General features: G+C 39.8%; 1 protein-coding gene across 4 annotated transcripts in view; it reads left to right on the top strand.

Moving 5' to 3' along the window:
* The window catches only part of ano1a (anoctamin 1, calcium activated chloride channel a), a 43,917-nt gene extending 19,967 nt beyond the window's left edge, over positions 1–23,950 (top strand). For 3 of the 4 annotated variants that reach the window (XM_026291667.1, XM_026291668.1, XM_026291664.1), the window contains exons 10-26: positions 508–572; positions 1,069–1,203; positions 5,490–5,650; positions 6,597–6,682; positions 7,766–7,777; positions 9,584–9,655; positions 10,381–10,455; positions 11,290–11,491; positions 11,785–11,896; positions 12,093–12,150; positions 12,543–12,643; positions 14,250–14,392; positions 18,383–18,535; positions 19,287–19,339; positions 19,620–19,804; positions 20,400–20,505; positions 21,447–23,950. In XM_026291667.1, coding sequence (XP_026147452.1) covers positions 508–572; positions 1,069–1,203; positions 5,490–5,650; positions 6,597–6,682; positions 7,766–7,777; positions 9,584–9,655; positions 10,381–10,455; positions 11,290–11,491; positions 11,785–11,896; positions 12,093–12,150; positions 12,543–12,643; positions 14,250–14,392; positions 18,383–18,535; positions 19,287–19,339; positions 19,620–19,804; positions 20,400–20,505; positions 21,447–21,683 — 1,956 coding nt within the window. In that variant the 3' untranslated portion in view covers positions 21,684–23,950. The remainder of the gene's footprint in view (positions 1–507; positions 573–1,068; positions 1,204–5,489; positions 5,651–6,596; positions 6,683–7,765; positions 7,778–9,583; positions 9,656–10,380; positions 10,456–11,289; positions 11,492–11,784; positions 11,897–12,092; positions 12,151–12,542; positions 12,644–14,249; positions 14,393–18,382; positions 18,536–19,286; positions 19,340–19,619; positions 19,805–20,399; positions 20,506–21,446) is intronic. The other variant, XM_026291665.1, reaches the window with a different exon arrangement.
* Positions 23,951–24,521: the final 571 nt, after the last annotated feature.

The raw sequence follows: 24,521 nt of genomic DNA, 5'->3' as shown, positions 1-24,521 counted from the left end.
CAAGTAAGCAATAGGCGCACGGTGCAGCAGCAAGCACTTTATGGGCCTTTATTTGCTGAGGATGTCTCCAGGCAACATACAGTCTTCCCTTCCCTCCAGTTAGAGGAGCTACAGCTGTAAATATCCTGGGAGATGTGCAGACATCAAGGACTGCAAAATCCAGTTCTTTCTCACCATGTTTTCAGGCATTATACAGCTGCTGCTGCTACTACTAATAGAAATAATATTGTAGTGCATGTTCTGATTCACAGTTTAGTGTTAGATGCTACAGGATGTCTATACAAATAATAATAGTTTTTTTTAAAATGCATTCATTTTGTTGTTAATACAGTAGTTTGCAGTGTTCTGGTGAGAACAGACTCCGTTTAACACAGATTTAAATACTAAACATCTTGTAAACTAGAAACCAACACTAGAACTAGATAGATAGATCAATACACTAAGTACACTGACAGAAAAGTAATTTGCAACAAATTTCAATAATCAATTAACTGCTTCTCTTCACAGCTGCTGTATGAAGAGTGGGCCTGTTACAGTGTCTTCTACAAGTACCAACCTATTGGACTCATCAGGTGAGATCCACAGTAGTGCTCCTATCACACCTGTCAGGTGAATTACAGACACCTTTCCCAACCACAGCTGGTGCTCTCACCGCTGCATTACCTGTCTTCAGCAGCCTGCAGGCAGGAAAGACAGATGAGGACTGTTGCTTCACTGATAATTTTCTGTAGCCATGTGCTGAGCTGAAGGAAAGAGACTGAGAGTGAGAGCTGAATCTTACCAAACACACTCTGGTCAGGGAGTGACAGTGGTTTTATTTGTCTTATAAAATGATTTTGATTCCTGCAGGAAGTGAGTTACTGCAGTTGAAACGAAAGGCTGATGAGGAAATCATTTCCAGTATTCAGACATCAGAAAGAAAGGCACACAGAAGAATTGGCTTTAATTTATCGTCAAACATTAACCTAAACATAAAATTGTTTGTTAAGGTTAATGTTTTATGATTGTGTTTCCATGTATTGACGCTTTAAATGTCAAAGCTTTGACCTTTGCTGTCTCCTCCAACAGAAAGTATTTTGGAGAGAAGATTGGACTGTATTTTGCCTGGTTAGGGGTCTACACACAGATGCTGATCCCTGCAGCCATCATTGGAGTCATTGTGTTCCTCTATGGCTGTGCCACTGTTGATGATAACATACCCAGGTACACAACATGCAAGAAGAAAATCATTTTTGTCTTTTCTTACTGAACCTTTACATTTTCTTTTTATGGTTTTGTCTTCACAACTGTCCAAACCTAAATGTGAATCTCCATCACATCTATATGTAAACTGGTTCTGATGCACAGTATAGTATTGATTTAACTTACAGCATACCCATCCTATTCTACCATGGGTTTAAACAGAGAGACCACAACATTGGTTTGATTTTTACTAAATCTGTTTCTCTACTGTCCAAGTTTAAATGTTTGTTTAAACCAAGCACACATCCAAATATTTTCCTTAAATGAAATTTGGTACCAAGCTGGAAAAAGGCAAAATTCAATATGTTGTAATATTGAATTTTCAAACAAACTGTCTGATTAAAGTGTAAATAAAAATATTGGCAGTTTTCAGACAGTTTGTGATATGTGGCACCGTGGGCACAGTTTGGATGGTATGAGGTATCCAGGTCCAGTTGTAAACAAAACAATAAGTCTTTATTCCAGTTATTTATTTGTTAGCTCTCCATAGCTCTCCAGCAGGCTAATTAAAAAATGAATTGATTAATAATAATAATAATAATAATACATTTTATTTCATGGCGCCTTTCAAAGTCTCAAGGTCACCTTACAGATAGAAAAGGAAGCATACAGCATGAAATACATAGAGTGCATTAAAACAACAGTAACAAGAATGCATAAACGGCGGGAGAGAATGTAAAGGCAAAAGCGTGGATTATCTAGGAAGTGGGCGAAGTACAGTAAAAGTAAATTGAAATACAGAAACCCAGATGACAGAACAACAAATATGAAACAGTATGAGACAATATGAAATAGGCAGAGGGTGGTAGGACATCACGGGCTGCTTTGAGAAGTTAAGAGAGTTAGGTGGAAAACGCTATACGGAACAGATATGTTTTGAGTGATGATTTAAAAGTTGATAAGTCCGGAGACGACCGGATGCGATGAGGGAGAATGTTCCAAAGGCGGGGCGCAGTGTGGCTGAAGGATCTAGCGCCCATGGTGGCCAGGCGCGCTGTAGGGGTGCAGAGGAGAGTGGAACTGGAGGAGCGGAGAGGACGAGGCGGAGAATAGATATGAAGTAGTTCAGTGATGTATGGTGGGGCAATAGAGTGGAGGGCTTTGTAGGTGAGAAGGAGGATTTTATAGTTTATACGGAAGGACACAGGGAGCCAGTGAAGTTGTTTAAGGACAGGGGTGATATGATGTGAGGATGGAGTTCTGGTGATGATTCGGGCAGCAGAGTTCTGGACAAGTTGAAGTTTGCGAAGTGATTTGAGAGGTAGACCAGTGAGGAGTGAGTTACAGTAATCCAAACGAGAGGTGACAAAGGCGTTAATGAGTATTGCCGTGCTATCGGTGGTGAGTGAGGAACGGATGCGGTTTATGTTACGGAGATGGGAGTAGGCCGACCGGGTAGTGGTATTGATATGCTGAGTGAAGGAGAGAGTACCGTCTAGGATGACACCCAGGCTTTTAACTTGGGGGGAGGGGGGGACAGTATTGTTGTCAATTTGAATGGAGAAGGTGCTGGTTTTAGAAAGGGTGGATCTGGTGCCCACGAGGAGAATTTCAGTTTTGTCAGGGTTGAGTTTCAAAAAGTTATGGGTGAACCAGGATTTGATATTATGTAAGCAGGTAAGGAGGGAGGGAGGGGGGAGGGTAGAAGATGGAGCAGCAGAGAGGTAGAGCTGGGTGTCGTCTGCATAACAGTGGAAATTGATGTTATGTAGCCTAAGGATATTTCCGAGAGGAAGGAGATAAATAATAAAGAGGAGGGGCCCCAGGACAGAGCCCTGAGGCACGCCACAACTGACAGTAGAGGGCTGGGAGTGGAAGTTCTGGAGCTGGACGGACTGGGTGCGGTCAGATAGGTAGGAGGTGAACCATGAGAGGACCGAGCCGGCTATGCCGATGGAAGCAAGGCGATGGAGGAGAATATTGTGTGAGATGGTGTCAAAAGCTGCAGTTAGGTCAAGGAGGATGAGGATGGAGACAAGGCCAGAGTCTGCGGCTACTAGGAGGTCGTTGGTGATTTTGACCAGGGCAGTTTCAGTGCTGTGAAGTTGGCGGAAACCAGATTGAAAGTGTTCGTATAGGCTATTGGCGGAAAGGTGGGTATGGACCTGGTGGTGAACAACTTTTTCCAGGATTTTGGAGAGGAACGGGAGATTGGAGATAGGGCGGAAGTTGTTAAGGTCGGCAGGATCGAGACCAGGTTTTTTTAGAATTGGTGAGATGATGGCTGTCTTGAGTGATGGGGGTACGATGCCAGAACTGAGGGAAGTGTGAATAATGTGGGTAAGATGAGGAAGGAGAGAGGGGAGACAGAGCTTGACGAGGTTGGTTGGTAGGGGGTCAAGTTTGCAGGTTGAGGGTTTGGATTTGAGGATCAGGGAAGAGATAACCGTGGTGGGTGGAATGATAAAACTCGAAAGCAGGGAGGATACTGGTAGAGAGGGAAGGGTACAGTGGAGGCAGTTCGCAGTGTCACAGATGGGGGGAAATTGCTGGTGTATATTTTCGATTTTTGATGAGAAGAAATCCAGGAAGTTATTGCACAAGGTGGTGGAGAGTGAAGGGAAGAGAGGAGTATCGGGAGGGCCCAATAAATTTTTGACAGTGGAGAAGAGGGAACGCGTGGAGCCAGAGGCGGATACAATAAGCGAGGCATAGAAGTCAGATTTTGTTTGAGTAATGGTTTGCTTGTACTTCAGTATGTGGTTTAGGTATAAGTCCTTGTGGGTGGATGAACCGGTTTTTTTGAAGAGACGTTCAAGGCGGCGGGCTTGGGTTTTGAGGAGGCGGAGTTCGGGTGTGTACCATGGAGCAGAGTGTGTAAAGGATACAGATCTAGTTTTGAGTGGGGCGAAGGTGTTGAGTAGATTTCGTAGCTCACAGTTGAAATTGGATAACATGTTGGAGAGGGACGGTGTGTAATTAGTACATGAAAGGTTGTTGAGAGCAGCAGTGAAGGAGGGGAGGTCGATGTTCTTTAAGTTACGGAAGGTGATGGTGCGGGAGAGGTGGGTTTTGAAGAGAGGTAGTTTGGAGTTAAAGCAGACTAGTTTGTGGTCGGAGAAGAAGGTGTCGAGGGTAGAACATGACTGAACTGTGACGCCAGAGCAGCAGACTAAGTCGAGGGTGTGGCCTAGAGAATGTGTTGGGGAGGTGATGTATTGTTGGAGCCCAAAGCTGTCCAGACAGGAAATTAGGTCTTTTGTAGCGGTGTTGTTGGGATTGTCGAAGTGGATGTTAAAATCACCAAGAAGAATTATGTTGGCTGACAGAGAGATGAGGTCAGCTAAGAGGTCAGACAGTTCGTCCAAGAAGGTCGGGTTAGGTTTTGGTGGGCGGTATATAGTGGCCAAGAAGGTTGGTGTGTGACCATGAATACGTGCTATGAGAGCTTCAAAGGACTGGAAGGTGATAGTGGGGTGGATGGATATTTTGGATTAAGCCACTATAGGGTTGAATACATTTACTGCTTACTTCATCACTATTCTTGAACTGTGCCAGCCTGATGATATTTTCTGATATTTATATTTTTCACAATGCAAACCAGATTTCACTCAACGAACACAATTATGTGAAAAATGACTTTTTCAGTTTCAAGTGGCTTTTCATTTTGATTTGTCTCAAGCTCTGCTACAAAACATTCAATTTTAACTGGTTTGTGTTTCTTACAGCGTCTGATATAGTACCGGTAAATATTATATTGTAATATAATAAGTGAAGGTTGTTTGACCTGTTTTCAGGACAAATTAAGTTGATAAAACTATTTTCTAGAATCAAGTGTCCTTTTAATGCAATTCATTGTAGGATTTTACTGATGCCACAGCTGATTTGTATCAAAAATAGAACAAATTGATTATTAAAAACTGTCAGAGATCACATTAGATTTTGAAGATTATATTTGAGTGTTTTGCATTTTGGCATGAACCCTGATGGTAAACACAAGCCCACGCATTTAAAATGACGCCACCTGTTCTCGTGGTCCAGCTTTAGTTTTATTTCCAGACAAGACCATGTACCAGAGCATGTATTACTCCAGCAGTTAAAACTTGCCAAAAGCAGTTTCTCAGCTGATTTTCCACATTTGCTATATCACATTTATGAATCACAATGTCAATACCACATTGTACTGTGGTACATTTATCCCTTACACTAAGAGTAAGGGATAAAACCTGGACGTTGGGAATCAAAAATGACCTGCTGCAAATGAAAAACAATTACTTGCTTATTTGTTTCCGTCTTTGTGTTGTCAGCATGGAGATTTGTGATCCCAGGAACAACATCACCATGTGCCCGCTGTGTGACCACGCCTGCAGTTACTGGGAGCTGGTGACAGCCTGTGGTACAGCCAGAGCCAGCCACCTGTTTGACAACGCAGCCACGGTCATCTTCTCCATATTCATGGCCCTCTGGGGTGAGGACACATTGACAGCACATCATTTAGACAGAATATAGAGAAAATACCTACAAAGAGCAAAGACAAGCTGCCATACAGAAAGACATTTGCTACCTTAAGAGAGAATATGTGGTGATGGAGTGTAAATTGAAAGGCACAAGAGATAGATTTGATTTCCAGAAGAGCTGACGTCTGGACTAAAAGATTCACTGATCAATCATATAGAATGGTTTGTAGCAGTCTACTTTTGATATTGCTGGTGCAGGTGTAGATGATCTGGAGTTATTAAAAGTACTTTTGATGGTGCTGACAACTGAGTAATAAAGGTAATGTAATTAGCTTTTCACTGATCTACCCAACGTTGCTCATGAGTGGCTAAACACACAGTCGGGGCCCCTCTGACGTTCTGCCAAACCACAGTGCCATCTGTCTCCACCAGACCACGGAGGTGGCGCGTATTATGATGATGCTAATGTCTGACAGAATCACAGCACGACAGCCATCTGGGTTCACCTCCTTAGAGCTCATGAGGAAGAATATTGTAAAACTGGATTACTGCATTAGCAAAAGCAACATGTGTGCATGTGTACAAATGGGAAGTAGTTTATTTTGCTTCTGTTTGTTAACAAATCACATGAAAAAACCCAAACCAACAAGGAATATCACCTACTAACAAGTGCAGTGTGCACATAAAAGGTTGACATACAGTACATATTGTATTGTATTATTGGCCAACATCTATTAAAACACATCATTGAGCCAAACTGTTACACAAGGTGACATGTTCCTTTATTACCAAAAGTACAAACATAAGGTGACTCAGTTCCAGTGCTGGCTCAGATACTCAACATTAGATCAAATGTAGATTAATTCACTGTTGGAAATAGTCCATAGTCAATGAGGGTAGCAAATATAGACAAACGCATGTGTACATGTAGTGTGGTCTGTGTGCTTGGTTACACAGCGGTTCTCTTCATGGAGCACTGGAAGAGACGACAGATGCGACTCAACTACACCTGGGACCTGACAGGCTTCGGAGAGGAGGAGCAGGTGAGACACCACAACCAAAGGCTTTTTATACAGAGGCCGAAAGATAGACATCAGTGTATGTTTTTAAAAAGGTATTGACATTTTGGAAATTAGAGCTCAGATTCAGTTGATCAAACTGATACAGATCTCATACCTGCACACTGAATATGAGGCCTCAGCAAAGAGCTGTTTAGTTTAGCTTAACAGAAGACAAAGCAAAGGAAAACAGCGGCTGTAGCTTGGCACTCACCAACGATAACAACACTCACCTGCACCTTATCTAAAGCTGACTGATAAACATGTTACAGTTTATCTCATTTAGTTACTTTTATTTTTTTATACAGAATTTAGCAGCACGAGTTAATTTCAATATGTGGATCCTCTTCAGTGTGAAAAGATTTGGAAATTAAAGGTTGATTTAGATGGATACTGAGGCGATATACGTAAACAGTAATTAGACAATTCAACAACACAATGGTTTGAGTTTGATTTGGTTTGTGCCTCTGCCTTCTCTTCTGGCAGCAGAAGATCATGGGTAATGTAGTATTCTGAGCCACCTGTCATGTCAAATGGGTGGGCAAGACATGAATTTGCAGAAGCTGAAATAATTCAAACTAGCGTTCGTTTGGTTTCAGTATCTTTGAAGATATTTTTTAAAGAAAATGTCCATCGTTTTTCTTTTCCAGCATCTTCAGCTTTTCAAATTAAACCATGATATTTTCAGCTCATTATACACACCATTATACCCACAAAGAATGCATGTTTTTAGTGCACGTAACTTAAAAGCACAGTCACAAAGTAATAGGGTTGACATATAGACAGAGGTCAGGACATGCACATGAATGTACCTCCTCTGCCTTTTGTTTGTGCTTTGTAGTGAGTCAGCTCTCAGCAAAAATGTTCCCACACAAACATCACAGCCTTAGACATCAGTACTGAATGTTCTTTTTTAAGACTCATAATAAAACAAGACAGTGTTCTGTTTTTCAGGTGCAAATGTTTATTTTATCATGTTCCTGTATTGCTCTCCTCTAAAAGTGTCAGACAATGACTGCTGACTGACATTTTCTCTGTATTTTTTTATGTGTGTGCTGTATTTTACAGGTGGAAAACAAGGTTTGGATCCACTTTCTTTTTTGGTATTCTCATAATTAAACTTGTCTTTTTTCATTTTGAAAATCCGTTTTAGATCCTATCTGTGGCCGCTGTTATCTAACACTAAACCTTTTCCATCAGGGCGTCTAATAATCAGCCCCAGGTCTTTTCACTCGACATCTTGTTTTCTGCAGCTCCTCTCTCTTTCATCCTGATGCTGGTTATCCCTCTTGGCACAATACTCTTGCTTTTTTTTTTTTTGCGTCCGTTGATGGAGCAGAGTTAACAGAACACTTTATCGACACATTTTCCTGGCTCTTCTTTTTCTTTTTCTCAGATTTTTCTTTTGTAGATTAAAAACTTTACTCTCCCCAGTGATTAGAAAGGCAGGACACAGAGTCCCACAGAGAAGTAACATAACTTTAAAGTCAAATAGGAGAAACAGACTAAGGCACACACTGTCATGCAGGATCATGGAGTTAATAAAACCCCCTGGTACTACTGATTAGTTGTTCCCCATGTGGGCTGGGAAGACAGTGGTATGTCAAACCCATCATGTAAAAAACAAACAAACAAAAAAAAAAGAAAATATTTTTTGTCTTTTTTATTTCCCACTTCCTTTAGGATGCAGGATAGATAGTTTTTATTAGCCTCTTAGTTATGGTTGGATCAGTGTGATTATTCCACTGCATTTAGCAGCTAGACAGACAGATACACAGCATATTCCAGCTGATGTGTAAATAACTGGTTTGCCACGTCACCTTTAAAAGTTGAAAATATGCCAATGCCTTACAAATTACAATTTACAAGTGGCAGAAGAGTAGAGGTGTAATGACTGCTATTATTATCCTTCTTAAATATAAAATAATGCAAACATGAACATTATAAACAGTCCAAGTCTGAGAGGAATGGCTCGAACTATCAGTCTACATAAGAACACATTTCAAATCCAATCTTTGCCTGCTGGTATGAGTCTGTACTAATCAAGATGGTTGATTTTTTTAAATAAATTTTCTTTGTCTAGGCATCTTTCATCTGCATCTGAGTCTTTGTGTGTATTTTCACTCTGTTCAATACATGGAGCTCCAGGCAAAAGCATCTAACCCGCAGCTTTGTTTTCAAATGATGGACTTTCTTTTGTATACACAACACACTTCATTGGTCTTGGCTCACTGCAGACTGTAATACTGTCACTGTTGAATGGTATGCACTCTTTCTCTTCTGGCTGCATTTGACATATAATGTTAATCTTATATTACTCCCCATGAAAGGATCATTTTACACCAGCACAAAATGAGACATCATTGTTTTTTTTAAGTGACAGTTGTTAATTAACATGACATTTAAAAAAGTCAGTTTATCGGGTTTTTTGTTTACTTTTTATGGATTTATAAATGAGCAGACTGGAAATTAACCACATACACTGGAATTATTTGACCTGGACATAGAGACAGGTGTTGGGGTTTAAAGTTAAGTGTTTGATTATAAACCTTTTGTTTAAGACTGAAATATGATAAGTGTTTACACGTAGTAGCAGTGGAACTCAAACTGTACACGGCTGCTTGAGTTGTTGCAGTATCAAACTGTTTTATCTACTGTTGTTTATGGACTTTATTCAATCTTTTCATGGTGGGTCAATGCATCTGTCTTTTCTTGCACAGAATGATGCTTTATTCACACTTACTAATTTTGCAAAACTACATGCAAACAGGCCATTCATCTCATGCCTGCCTCCACTTTAAAATTCCATAAGGATCTTAATTGTTCCCCGCCTTGTTCACTGCTGCTTACTGTATTTTTCAACATCTAAACTGGTTCCTCTTCCAGGACCACAACCGAGCAGAGTATGAACTTCGGGTCATGCAAAAGGCAATGAAACAAGAGCAGTCCAACTCTAAGGTAAAACCAATTTTTTATTATTTTGCTGTGTTTAAACCATACAAGGCACGAATACTCTTTAAAAACAGTGTGTGCTGTCTTCAAAATCTGGTTAAAATTAAAAAATTATATATATATGTTGAAATAGTCCTTTACTTTAAGACTACATTAACAAGCATGACATTTTTGCACACAGAGCTACGGTTAAGATGCCTTATGATGATGCCTCTAGAGATTATTCCTGCATTAGTCAGAGCTGATGAAATGCCAAAACGTGTTCATATGTAGTGAAAAGACCACACATTTAAACTAACACTTCCTAGAGAACAGAGTCAAACATGTCTGTTGATTATCAGCCTTTGCCTTTTGCCTTGTATCAAGGAAGACGAAGATGCACACACACACACACACACACACACACCCTCACACACACACACACACACACACACACACACACACACACACACAATATGTGACCCAGTTCTCAGTAAGCTTGAATGTGACATGATACCTCAAGGCAGATTTAGCTGTCTGTCTGTGTGTGTGTTTGTGCTCATGGTGTGTGTGCTGGGCATCTGCATGCCAAGGGGGTAAAGAGCTGTTAATGACGTGAAGCTGTGGCAGCAGAAACACACAGCTCCACACACACTGCACATTGGAGATGCTGTTATATTTCAGATCTGCTCTTTATTTCTTTTTTTCATTTCCATTTCATGTGTTTGTGTGTTTGTGTGTGTGTGTTCTAGGATGAGAAGGTGAAGCTGACGTGTACAGACCGAATGCCAGCTTACCTGACTACTATGGTCACGATGTGCTTCCTGGTGAGTCGTAACAGCGTCACTGCTGACTTTATATTTTGAACGCAGGCATTCTCTCTTCTGAAGCAATAATAATAACTAGTAACTCCAGATTCAGACCACATCAGGACAGCAGGAATCGAGATTACCTGTTTTCTCTAAAAAAGAGAAAATCAAACAATGAAAATGTAAACACAACTTGAAAAAATGAAAATGAAATTATAACATGAATTTTTGATGATGCTAGCTAACACCTAGCATTTGGCTACAGTACGCATTTCATGTCTTTCATGTCCTTTGGGTATAAAAGTTGGGTTGTAAAAGCTGGAAGCTGTCATATGGAAAAAGATGATAAGCAACACAGAAATAAAAGCTTTTATGTAGGTTTAATTGATCTAACTCTAACCCTATGTCTGCTCCACACCTGCACCTGAGGAGTATTATACAAGTCTGCATGGCCATGAATCTGCAGATGTCAACCAGACCTGTACTAGTGTGTTTAAAACTTAAACCTGATATTTCCAAAACTGTCCAGGGTCCACCCACACCTCTTGCCCAGTGTCCAGCCCCTTCCACAAAATAAGTGGTATACATAATGGATGGATGTTTAAGGCTTCCTCTACAGGATTTCAGTACAGTTATTGTGGGCAGATTCCTGCTGATTGCTCAGAGTTTTATCATTTGAGGGGTAAATATTTTGGTAATATAATTGTCTACTTCAGATTGAGTTCCAAAATGCTTATCAATATCAATGTCTCAGGTGCATATACCTTTCCTTATCGTCATCACCTTGATTGTTCTGTCAAACGATCAGCACATTGTCAGACCGGCTGTTCTCCACCTTCTCTTTACTTTTAGATTGTTTTGACTTTTGCCATAGTCTTTGGGGTCATCCTGTACCGGATTAGCATTAAAGCGGCACTGCACATGAGCAACTACCCTGCAGCGCGGTCCAACATCAGAGCCACTGTCAAAACCACCGCTGCCATCATCAACCTCATCATCATCATCATCTTAGATGAAATTTACGGTTCCATTGCCCGCTGGCTCACCACACTGGGTGAGGAACATTTCATTTAATGTGCCATAAAACAGTTCCTGACTACTGAGGAATCAGAGCAATGTATTTAAATGTAGAGCCTGTGTCTTTGTATATCTTCGATCCATAAATAATAGAAGTTCTCACATGTGGTTGTTATTGTCTCTTTACAAGCATATTTGTCACCTACAACCAAATGCTGAATATTAAAGTGCTGCTTTATAAATTCTTTTAGAAATATGTTGCATTGATTTTGTAATTTTGTGAATACATGAATGAGAGTTTGTGTGTATCACACGTTGTCTTTTGTTCAGAGGTTCCAAAGACAGACAAGAGTTTTGAAGAACGTCTCATCTTCAAAGCCTTTATCTTGAAGTTCGCCAATGCTTTCACACCAATTGTCTATTTGGCCTTTTTCAGGGGCAGGTAAAAGAAGCACTTCTCATTGCTTGAGTTTTGCTTATGATTATGTTAAAAATCTTTTCATCAAATTACTGTGGATCATTAGACATGAAGATACTCTCATGTGTTGCTGCCCTCACGTGAGAATGCTTTATCAGACTGTACACCACCTGCTCTCCTCATCTGACTCACTGCATGTGATGCTGTGTTTGATCCACAGGCTCGTTGGGCGGCCTGGAAAGTACTTGTATGTTGTGGGATCATACAGGATGGAAGAGGTAAATCACACCAGTCCGATTAAAAGTCATAGCTATGTGTCAGCCAATCTCACACAGGGAATGAGATATTTGAGGTTTATGACACCCACACCCACATACACACAATACTTGTTAGTGGAATGCATTCAGTGTTAGTTGTGTTAATTAAAGTCTATTCACTTACTTGAACATAAGCATGTTATGCACACTTCTGAAGCAATCACTAACAACTGCATCATGTTAAAGTGGTTTTAATATCGGCAGGCCTGGACTTACACAAACCCTTATACATATGAACTGTTTCTGTTGCTTGCATTTGTTTTAACTTCATTTTCCTGTCCATCCAAGCTCATGTACCTTCATTAGATTCCCTGTCACTTTCTGGCACATGTATTTGCCTTCTCTTTTTACAGTGTGCCCATGCGGGCTGCCTTATGGAGCTGTGCATCCAGTTGTGCATTACCATGCTGGGCAAGCAGCTCATCCAGAATAACCTGTTTGAGATTGGCATACCGTAAGTGGAAAGAATACACTGTACAACATGTTCAGATAACTCAGGCCAACTGGCAACAACAGTGACACACAGAAAACAGTGTGAACAACAGATCTGAGCAGCAAGAAGGACAGATTCCTTCCTACTTTAAAGCACATGTCAGTGGTTATGCCCCACAGGTAGAATGTGAGTTAGAAGAGAAGGAGAAATTCTGGAGGGAGATGGATGAGGTGATTCAGGGTATCCCTAGTGATGAGAGTGATGATTGGGGCAGACTTCAATGAACATGTTGGTGAGGGAAACAGAAGTGATGAGGAAATGATGGGTAAGTTTGGTATGCAGGACAGGAATGCAGGAGGACTGGTGGATGGTAGACTTCTCAAAAAGGATGGAAATGGCTGTAGTGAACACATTTTTCCAGAAAAGGGAGGAGAATAGGGCGACATATAAGAGTGGAGGCAGGAGCACACAAGTTGATTACATCTTGTTATATCTTGTGCAGACGTTCCAACCTGAAAGAGATCAGTGACTGTAAAGTAGCCGCTGGGGAGAGCGTAGCCAGACAGCATAGGATGGTGGTGTGTAGGATGACGCTGGTGGTGAGGAAGATGAAGAGGACAAGGGCAGAGCAGAGGACCAAGTGGTGGAAGTTGAAAAAGGAAGAGTGTTGTGTAGCTTTCATGGAGGAGCTGAAACAGGCTCTGGGAGGTCAGGAGGTTCTTCCAGATGACTGGACAGCTACATCTAAAGTGATCAGGGAGACAGGTAGGAGGGTACTTGGTGTGTCATCTGGAAAGAGGAAAGCAGATAAGGAGACTTGGTGATGGAATGAATGTTCAGAGGAGGGACAGTGAATACATTGGTAAAAGGATGCTGAGGTTAGAGCTGCCAGGAAGGAGGCCTAGAGGAAGACCAAAGAGGAGGTTCTTGGATGTAGTGAAGGAGGACAGTAGGATAGTTGGTGTGGGTGAGGAGGATACAGAGGATAGGGTTAAATGGAGGCAGATGATTGGCTGTGGCGACCCCTGAAGGGAGCAGCCCAAAGGAGAAGAAGAAGAAGTTACATCCACTAGTTTTCTTATGTGTAGGATGTCTGTATGAATAAAAAAATATCAAGTGGTGCAGACACCGATATGACCTGAAATGCTAGTAGCTCATGAACAAGTGGTATCCAAAGGGTGAAACAAGCAACTTAGTCCGTATTTGCCCAACAAACAGAGGGGTACTTAGTAAAGAGTCTGACAGGAGGTCATTGTTTGACATGTAACTGGCACCAGCTGCCAGTTACATGTCAGAATAACATGAATTCAACAAGCATCATAAAAAGTCTGCAAGAATCTGCATCACATCCCTTATTCTGTGCTGGTGGAGACTGAGATTCAAACAAACTTGAACTTACACTCCTAAACATTGCTTTACATCAACAGTGCCAATCAAAAACACTGCAGCATACCTCTAGTCAAATTATACTTAAGTACAGTTATAGTCACATCAGCCTAGGCAGTAAACAGGAAAAGTCATAACCAATAAGTAACAAATATACACATTTCAGAGATGTGTTTCAAGGTAATTTAACAGGATCTACAGTATGTTATGCTATTTCCACCATTGCTGATGCTCTTTGCAGAAAGCTGAAGAAACTGCTCCGGAGGAGAAAGTCCGATTTGGACTCAAAGCAGGAGGAGGAGCTGAACAGAACAATGCAGCGCTATGAGAAAGACCACTTCCTGGGTCCATTTGTTGGCCTCAGCCCTGAGTACATGGAAATGAGTGAGTCTAAACATAAATACACAAACATACCAATGGCTGCTGGATAATGGAGGCCCCACATGCAATACGTCATTGGGTTACAAAGCTAAATTCAGATTCCAAGTCTCAGGAGTATAGGGGAGTGAAATGAAAGAGCTTATAAATTATTACAAAATATTTGAAATGTGGAAATTTGTTAGTTTTTACTTTCAAAAGCTAATTTACTTTTAGTGGAAATGAAGTTATATCATATGAAATTAACTGCAAAAGTGCAAAAATAAATCTATTCAGTAATCTCTTTCCTAGAGGGGCTATTTCAGCTCCAGTATGCACAAATTCAACTCCAGCTTCCTCCTGATCCAAGATTAAAAGACTAATTCTTGTGGTATCAATATAAAGTGTAACAGTAACTGTTTTTAATGAAAACTCATACTGTACATGAATACTGTACATTCTGCATTTTTTGTTGAGTTGAAATGTTTAAAGTTGAAAGCTCTATGTGAAAATAGACATCAGATAAGGTATCGTTGCTGAGCTGATGGATGGAGTGTTTGCTTTTATGATTTAGTTGCTGAGTGTATGTAACAATCTTCTATAGCTGGAGTCAAAGCTCAGTGCACTAACATAGATAATAACATTGTTAGTGTGTGAGCTAATGCCTGCAGCCCCACCCAGTTTTCTTGGCCTGTGCAGGTTATCAAAAGTCATTTAGACTTTGGGTTTTAATTATGTTATTGTGTGGCTGAAAATTCTCCTATAGAATCTGCATCTCTCCTCAGGACAGTTTGTACTTTTATCCTTGTTGATGCTTTTTCCAGCAGAGTTCGTAATTTTAATCTCTTCTGAAAGAGCCAGTTAAACACCCTACTCATTACAGAGTGAGTCATTGTGAAGTCAGAATGAACAAACATACAGTAATGGCTGTGACCACTTGGAAATAGTCAGCATTAATGCTAAGCATCTATGGATCAACAAACAGATTTGATTACCGCTCAGTGATGTGGCTAGAAAACTTGGGTGGAACATACTGTACATCATCTACACCAGAGATTTCTCTGCATGCATGTACTGTATTCCTGTGTTTCATTAAAATAAGTATGAGTTTACTGGGACTAGTCAGAGCTCATAGTGGCCAATTGCTAATTCTTCTTTTAGGAGCAGTATGAATATCTCAGCAGAGAGAACATCTATATAATTAAGTGTGGCTCAGGCTTGTACTAATCATCCCTGTACAATAGAGAGAGGATTAAATCTACTTCAGGCCCAGTATTAATCAGTTAAATGGCTCAGCAGTGATAGTTGTAACTGTAGATAGCATTGATCGGTCAACAAACCTTTTCCTGAGACAATGTAAAGCAAATATTGTGCATCACTGATCTCCATTGCTCAGTCTATGTGATATATAAGCCATTCATATATTGACCTTTTAGCTTTTAAGGTTTAACTACACACACACACTGGTGAAAATGCTCTGGGTTATGACTTCACAGCTGCATTAATCAAATTTGATTTTTTTTTTTTTTTCTATTAACGATGCATCAAATAATGATGCGTAATGTAAAAGGTGCTACTCACAGTGAAGAACCTGGGACACTGCAGTTCCTCTCAGTGCTGCTGAATTCATTGGCCTCCTGTATGTTGGTTTTGTTTTCCAGCCTGCATCATTATACTGATTAATGCAGGTCATTTCACTAATTATTTCATGTGTTTAACCAATTTAAGGGTGCTACTAAAAATAAACATTTTAGTTCAAAGGACTTCAACAATATTGTCAATTTGTTACCACCAACCTAACACAGATACACACAGCAGTATAAATGTAGATGTAAGATTGTTTTGTTGTTTTTTTTACATGTCAGGGGCTGAAACAAAAAATATCAACATGGAACGACTTCAGATTTTGCATAACAATGTAAGAGTGGTAATTTACAACCCCAATTCCAAAAAAGTTGGGACTTTATTTTTATCCTGAATAGAGGTGAAAATCTGGTTTGTCAAAAACAAAACCAACTTAATATTCAAATGAGCATGACTTCAAGCTGCCTTGGGCATCTGTTAACACACAGAACTCTCTGTGCCCCAGCACTACATGACCCCAAAGAGTACTGCTTCCCCCCCCCCCCCCACACACACACACCACTACACCATTAATTCTGACTAGAGCTAGAACAGCAATTACAGCCAACACATTTTGAACATAACTCAGCAAAACTTTCAGAAAGTCCATTACAATGTCTGATTCTCCCAGCAGTCTGTTAAGCCATGCCCACCACAAAATATAAATTGAGAAATATATTCACTAAAAATGAGACAGGCATCTTACCTCGAGGTGTTCTTCGTGTCAAAGAAAGTCCAATAAATCCATGTGGTGTAAATCAGGTGGAAGTGGAAATTCATTAAATCCAAAGAATGTTTTAAGTGAGTGAGTGAGAATGTTTTTAAGTAAGTCTTTGTTTCCAATGAGTGTTTTAAGTGAAATCCATTTTTTTCCCATCCAATTTTTTATGACTTACTTTTTCCTTATTTAAATTCTACCCAATAAATTTTCATTTGATTTCAAATGATTTACAACAAAAAATGAGTGAATCACACTGCACATTTATTCAAATTTACTGAATTTAGCTTACTGTTATTTCAGATTAGCTGCAGTCTCCGCTTTTACAGTGGTGCTTCCTTATAACATTGCTTAGGGGAAGCACGTATAAGGTGAAAAGAATCGGTCATAGCACAGAACCTTGTGGAACTCCATAACTAACTTTTGTGTGCGTGGAAGGTTCATTATGAACATGAATAAATTGGAATCTGTCTGATAAATAAGACTGAAACCATTATAACACTGTTCCTTTGATCCCAAACACATGTTCCAGTCTCTGTAATAAGATGCTGTGGTCAACAGTGTCAAATGTATCACTAAGATCTAGCAGGACAAGTACAGAGATGAGTCCATTATCTGAGGCTAAGACAAAATTGTTGGTGACTTTTATAGTGCTATTTCTGTACTATGATGAGCTCTAAATCCTGATTGAATATTTTCAAATAGTTCTTTCCTGTGTAAGTGCTCACATAGCTGCTTAGCAACAGCTTTTTCAAGGATTTTAGAAATAAGTGGTAGGTTGTGTATTGTCTATAATTACCCAGGACTCCTGGATCAGGATTGGGCTTTTTGAGTAATGGTTTGATTACTGCAGTCTTAAAAGCCTGAGGCACGTAGCATGTAGTTACTAGACATAAATTTACCAAGTCTATAAGAAGATGAGTCGATTACAGGCAGGTTGTGAGCGCTGTAGTCGGGATGGGGTCTAAGAGACATGATGATGATTTAGATAAAGCATGTTAACATCAGAGTTCAATGGGAAAGAAGCAGTCTAAACATAACTGAGGTCTTACGATTCAAGATGATGAGAGTTATTATAGTAGAAGCTTCATCTGTAGCTACAGGAAGAATCTAATTATTTTAGATGATGTCATGCATTAGGGATATTGCCTAGTTTGATTGAAATTTCAGGTTACTCACTGAAAGAACCTTCCATTTACATTTGTGGCACAGTTGGGCTCTTTTCCCGATTCTGGACTGACAACCCTGACCTATGACATTATCAACAGTCCCTGATGCACTTTACATTACGCCACCTCCCCCCATCTGTTCTCCTGAAGTAAAATGTAACTGTGACTTCTCTTCGGCTAACATGCTGGATGTTTGAAATCCTTATAAATGTAATCCTTCAACAGTTTGCATCTCTTAATGAACCATATACAGTACACAGCCTCATTCAAATCTCTCAAATCACTTCTTCCACAGCTGACAAGGAATTAGTGTGTGAGATGAAGCAATGAAGCATTTAAGCACCTGGCTATCTGCATGCAGAGGGAGATTAGTATGGACAAGGCTTTTAGTGCATTTAACTTGTCTTTACTTTCTGTGGCTCACATGTAGCATTCCAGTACTGAACTGTCCTGACAATGTGTTTATCCATCACCTTCTGCTCATTTCTCATCTCATCTGTTTCTTAGTCATCCAGTTTGGGATGGTAACTCTTTTCGTGGCTTCCTTCCCCCTGGCTCCACTCTTCGCTCTTTTGAATAACATCATCGAGATTCGCCTGGATGCCAAGAAGTTTGTCACGGAGCTGCGAAGGCCGATTGCAGTGAAAGCCAAAGACATTGGTAGGTGTTCACTAACCCCACGAAAATAAATACAGAAGCAGTTCACCTGGAAAGTGCCACTCTATTTTAAATGCAGTCTCAAGTATTGTATAAAAAATCTGCACAACTCAAGATAAAATGTACAATTGCTGTTTTAAAAGCATTTGACAGGGTCATTCCATCCATCTTTATAAAGGATCTTATCTTGGATTAAAATGATGAGCATTGCAATGGTTTTCAGGTACCTCAGAGATAGTAAACACTTGCATATTATAATATTTTGATTACTGTTACCTGTAGAGTACCCCAAGGATCAATTCTTGGGCCATTATCACTCTCAATCGCTTGATTTTCTAATTGAATAGTTAATGTACTAAATGAAGAATTTGCCAAATTAAATCACTGGTGTAACTGTAACAAAGTATAGTACAGTATAGAACCACCTAATTCTGACTTGTTTCTAAATATAATAAATATTATCATTGTAAAGGTACACTTTACTACTTTAGTACTACACCTTGACTGGACACAAATGGAAATCAGTCATAGAACTTAAGTCAAAAAACAGCAGTTAATAGTTTTTGTTAGATGCTCTAAATTCTAAATATTCCTGAACACTTACCTGTAATATTCACCCAGAACAACACAAAGTGAAGATTTTCCAATTCACATGAACAGGATGTTTGTGCCATCTAGTGTTCTCTGCTCCTTGTTCACTAATCCCGTATCTGCATATTGAAGCTGCTGTTCTGGTTCTTCTTGCTTATTTCAGGTATCTGGTACAACATCTTGAGAGGCCTCAGCAAGGTAGCGGTCATTGTTAACGTAAGTCACAGTTATGCTACAGTCACTCTACAGTTCTACTCCCAAAAAACACCAGGGCTGGTCAGAAAAATGCTCTGATACAGCTGTATCCACACTTTTCATGCCAAGGGCTAAGTTTATGTCCTAAGCCATGGACCTTAATTTGAAAAATAACATTATGCATTTTCACTTTATGTACATTTGTGACACATGCCTGAATTTCCTCTACAAGTGTTTGTTCAAAAAGCTCAGCGTTGATTTCATAAAGACTGTGGGTGATAATCAGTTTTCTCTCTCACAGGCCTTCGTCATCTCCTTCACTTCCGACTTCATTCCTCGGCTGGTCTACCAGCACATGTTCAGCCCTGACGGCACCCTGCACGGCTTTGTCAATCACAGTCTGTCGTACTTCAACGTCACTGACTTCCAGCCAGGCACAGAGCCTGTGGAGCCAATGCACCTTGGCTACAAGGTAGAAATATGCAGGTAAGGTTTCATATTATGCAGATGATGTTTTATAATAAGCAAGACATCCCAAAATAATTACTTAATTCTTATAGAACTGTATTGCTTATACTTAGTAACTGCATGTACTATACTTCATCCATCTATCCATCATCTGTACCACTTAGTCTAATTCAGAGTCACAGGGGGGACAGGAGCCAATCCCAGCTGACACTGGGTGAGGCAGGGTCCACCCTGAACAGATCAGTAGCCTATCACAAGGCTGACACAGAGAGTCACACTCACATTCACACCTACAGGTAATTTAGAGTCACCAAGTAACCTAACCTGCACGTCTTTGGACTTTGGGAGGGGAAAATGCATGCAGACACAGGGACAACACAAATGTAAAACTCAAGTCAAATGAGATTCAAACCCAGAGTCTTCTTGCTATGAGGAAACAGTGCTAAGCACCTCAGTGCCAACTGGGACAATATCTTTTATTTGTAATGCTGATTATCTTCAGTAAAACAATTAAAAATATGGGCATCTGTCAAACTGTAAACTTTTAAATGAAACCTTGTAAAATGTTTTTAAATAAAACATATTTTGCATCTCCTTTTCTTTCTATCTCCAGATATAAGGACTACAGAGAGCCTCCCTGGTCCAGCACACCATATCAACTGTCTAAGGACTTCTGGGCCATTCTGGCAGCCCGCCTTGCCTTTGTTATTGTCTTTCAGGTTTGAAACAACATAAAGACATTAACATTAAAGCACACATGCTGGATACCTCTACATGCTGTGGCTTTTTATATAGGCGAAATAAAGGAACATGCCAACAACTCATACACATTTCATGAATGGCTTGTTTGCATTGAGTAATGAGTCTTTCAGAGTGGGCTGAACATGACTTATGGCTCTCTGCTTCTCCTCTACTTATTAATGAATAGGCACTAGACCTCACGTATTAAGTAGCCTGCATATTTATAAACAGTAAACATGGATTAAAATGCTTTCCAGAGAGATTGAACTTACAATATTGTTGTTGTTCTTTCGGCTGCTCGCGTTCCGGGTGGCCACAGCAGATCACCTGATCCGCATGATTGATTTGGCACGTTACACACCAGATGCCCATCCTGACGCAACCCAGTGGTCTTCCAAGTACTGACCAGGCAGGACCCTGCTTAGCTTCTGAGATCAGACGGGACTGGGCACTGCAGTCGGGTGTGGCCGTATTGGAATTACAAAATTGACAGGCCAAATTTTGAGTATTAATAATAAAGTTCTGATTACAAGCAATATGTTACATTTTTTAATTTTATTATAATATCACTAAAGAAATAACAAAAAATGCATAAGAAATTACTTTAGTTTCTGATGAGAGGTTTATTCAAACTGATGTTTATTACTCCTACACTTAAAAATGTGTGTGTATATATGTATATATATATATATATATATATATATATATATATATATATATACACATATATATATATATATATATATATATATATATATATATATATATATATATACATACATATATACAGTATATATATATACAGTATATATACACACATAAAAAGAAGTGGACTAGATAACATTTCTGTCCTGATCTGTGCAAAGTTTGTATTTTTTTGTGTAAATGACTGTACTAAATCTGTTTTTGTCCTGTGCAGAATGTGGTGATGCTTATGAGTGACTTTGTGGACTGGCTGATCCCAGACATCCCCAAGGACATCAGCGTCCAGATGCACAAGGAGAAGATCCTTATGGTGGAGGTCTTTATGAAGGAGGAGCAGGGCAAAAGGCTTGCAGCACAGGACAACCAAAACCAGGACAAGTGTGCTTCCCCCTCATCAGACAATCAGAGCCCACCACAGCCCCGTTCACGGCCCATCTCGCATGCTAACTGATAGTGGACTGTCTGGGAACATTTGCAGAAATTACCTGACAGTGATCTGGTTGATCGCCTCTTTTTAATACTTTTCCCAACAGTTTGTTGCATTTTACAAGTCAGACATCACTTTATCATTAAGCAAAAAATCCTGCAAATAGTTAGACAACATATTAACTACTAGATGTATTTGAAAGGAAAAAGCCATTAGTTGAATTTTACTCTGGGGAATTTGTTGTTGATAAGATCAACATCCAGGATATCTGGAAAACTGTGCCAAACCTCTCAAGCAGTCATGCTGTACTTGCCACTTCTCCCACTGGGCTGAAATGCAAGCTCGGTCAGTCCGTCCAAATGGAAGGAGAATTTCACTGAGGGGAGTTTCTTCTGATATCTTAGTGGTGAAAAACAACACAAAAGCACAAGCACAAGTCACATTATTACTCATTTTAATAACCTCAGATTGCATTTGGCAAATTTCACAGTTTAAACGCAGAATGATGAAAGTCATGATGTCCCAGCTCACCTAGTGGAGATGCTGTAGATACTGTACATCCTGTTTAAGCTTAGGAACACTTGGTATTCTGTACAGAGATGAATTCTCCATGCACCAAATCATGAAGTGAAAATCACTCCCACAGTGTTTCTGTTTTTGTCCACTTGCTAGGAACAGCTTGGAAAACATGATTTATGTTGCTTTGTGTCTGCCAGCTTTACAGAACCCAGACAAAAATACAAGTAAATGTTTTGTTTCACTAATTACAACCTGCACATTGTTAAAATGCTCAGCTTTATTTATTAAAGAGTTTTGCAGAGTAAAACCCTTTTCTGCAGACAGCAGCTCATAATGACATTTGCCACTGGAGGCTAGCCAGTTAGCAACTGTAAATGAAATTAAAATGTTCATTTTAAATGTTTAGTCATGTTTGGCACAGATGTGCTGATACATAGGTGCTGAAAGTTGTGTACTGAAAATGGAACTTATTGTTATTAATGTTGGAAGTTAAGTGTAGTGGTGTGTGTGCACAGTGTGTGGTATGATGCTCATATGGCATTAAAGTTGTATCTTGGGATTAGGGACTGGGATTGAAGAATCTTGTTTATCAAGATTCAAATCTGCGTTTTGCTTTAGCTAGAGTACGAACTGGTCGATGTCTGAATCACCACAGCCTTGCTCAAGGGCACCACAGCGGCAGTTTATGAGTGAGATGACACCATCACAGACTTTCTTTTCCCGCCTTATATTCTCCTTGCTGCTCCAGGGATTCAAACCGGCAACTCATTTTCTCTGCTAACCTGTTGCTGTTTCCGGAAAGTCAACACTGTCTCAATATGAGCTTGCCTTATAATATCTCATAAATCATTTTCATTTTCCTAAAGCTCCAGCTCTTTAACTGTTCAAGCACAATTGATGAATTATAGTTTCTTTTGTACTTATCAAACTGCAAAAATCAATGTGTGAGTAATTGGATATTAATCCCAATGACCTATATAATACTAGTCAAAAGTTTGGACACACTTTACCATTAAATTGAATGAGAGTGTCCAAACTTTTGACTGGTACTGTATATTCTGCAGACTGAACTGCAAAGATGCATGTAAGGTCTACAGCGTCAAACCCTGCCCTCTGCTGTAAATATATTCAGCTAGCCCCAAATTTGAGCCCACAACTCATTGATGGAATGTATTATAAGATTTACAAGTCAAAATGTTGATCATGTTTTTTTAAGTTTTATGACAATGCTTTTCTAAGTGTAACTAACGTGCTCAATTGACACTTTTGCAATAACAGGGTTATTCTCCTAATTTTAGTTCTTTATTTGATGTACTAGAATTATAATATGGACCTATTTGCTGTATCTGGGAGAATGCCTGGAAAAACATCTTTAGTATCACCTACACAGACATTTTGTCCGTTTTATTAATACTGCAGATTTAATTTTTTTAATCAAATCTTATTAATACTGTTCATACTGTGTCTGTAAGTACTGTTAGTGTTGATATTCAGTGACAGAGGACATGCTGCCACAGAGCAGCCGAGTCTGTTTTTTCCTCAGACCTTATGTCACGTGTGAAGATTGTCCATGTCCCTCATCAGATGTCGTCCTTCTGCCGTCCATTGCTAAGATGCAACACAGCACCAACACAAGCTGTGACATGCTATTATCTTTCACAATGTACATAAATGCCCGTATATGCACGTACAACTGCTTTGTCTCTCTCTCTGATATTTTGAATATTTTTGATCAACTGCAAATAAATGAGTGATGAACTCAGCCGATCTTATTACTTAAGTACTGACATGGGTCTTTTGTGTAATAAAAAAACAGCTTTGGTTGACACTATGTGGCAAAGTATGAACACTTTCCCTGTTTAACACATATAATTCCATCAGTGATGTTACATAGTGTTAAAATCTTCAGTAGACGTCATATAAAATACAGAAAATAAAAGAGAAACATTAAATCATTAGTACAGCAAGGAACTCTCATTTTGCTGCTTTTAGAATAGTCTATTATTTATTATCCATCCATCCATCATCTAGACCCCCTTAGCCCTAACCAGGGTCCCAGGGATCTGCTGGAGCCTATCCCAGCTCTCTCTGGGTGAAAGGCAGGGGTCCACCCTGGACAGGTCACCAGTCCATCACAGGGCCACATAGAGACAAACAACCTCACACACTCACACTCACTCCTATGGGCAATTTAGAGTCACCAATCAACCTGACATACATGTTTTTGGACTGTGGGAGGAAACCAGAGCACCTGGAGAAAACCCACACAAGCACAGGGAGAACATGCAAACTCCACACAGAAAGGTCAGCTTTATTAATTATTATGCTAAATAAAATCCAATC

This window comes from Mastacembelus armatus, unplaced genomic scaffold (assembly GCF_900324485.2).
Source record: "Mastacembelus armatus unplaced genomic scaffold, fMasArm1.2, whole genome shotgun sequence".
Taxonomy (NCBI): Eukaryota; Metazoa; Chordata; class Actinopteri; order Synbranchiformes; family Mastacembelidae; genus Mastacembelus; species Mastacembelus armatus.
The sequence above is the reverse complement of the archived record's forward strand: the minus strand, read 5'-3'. Positions and strand labels throughout refer to the sequence as shown.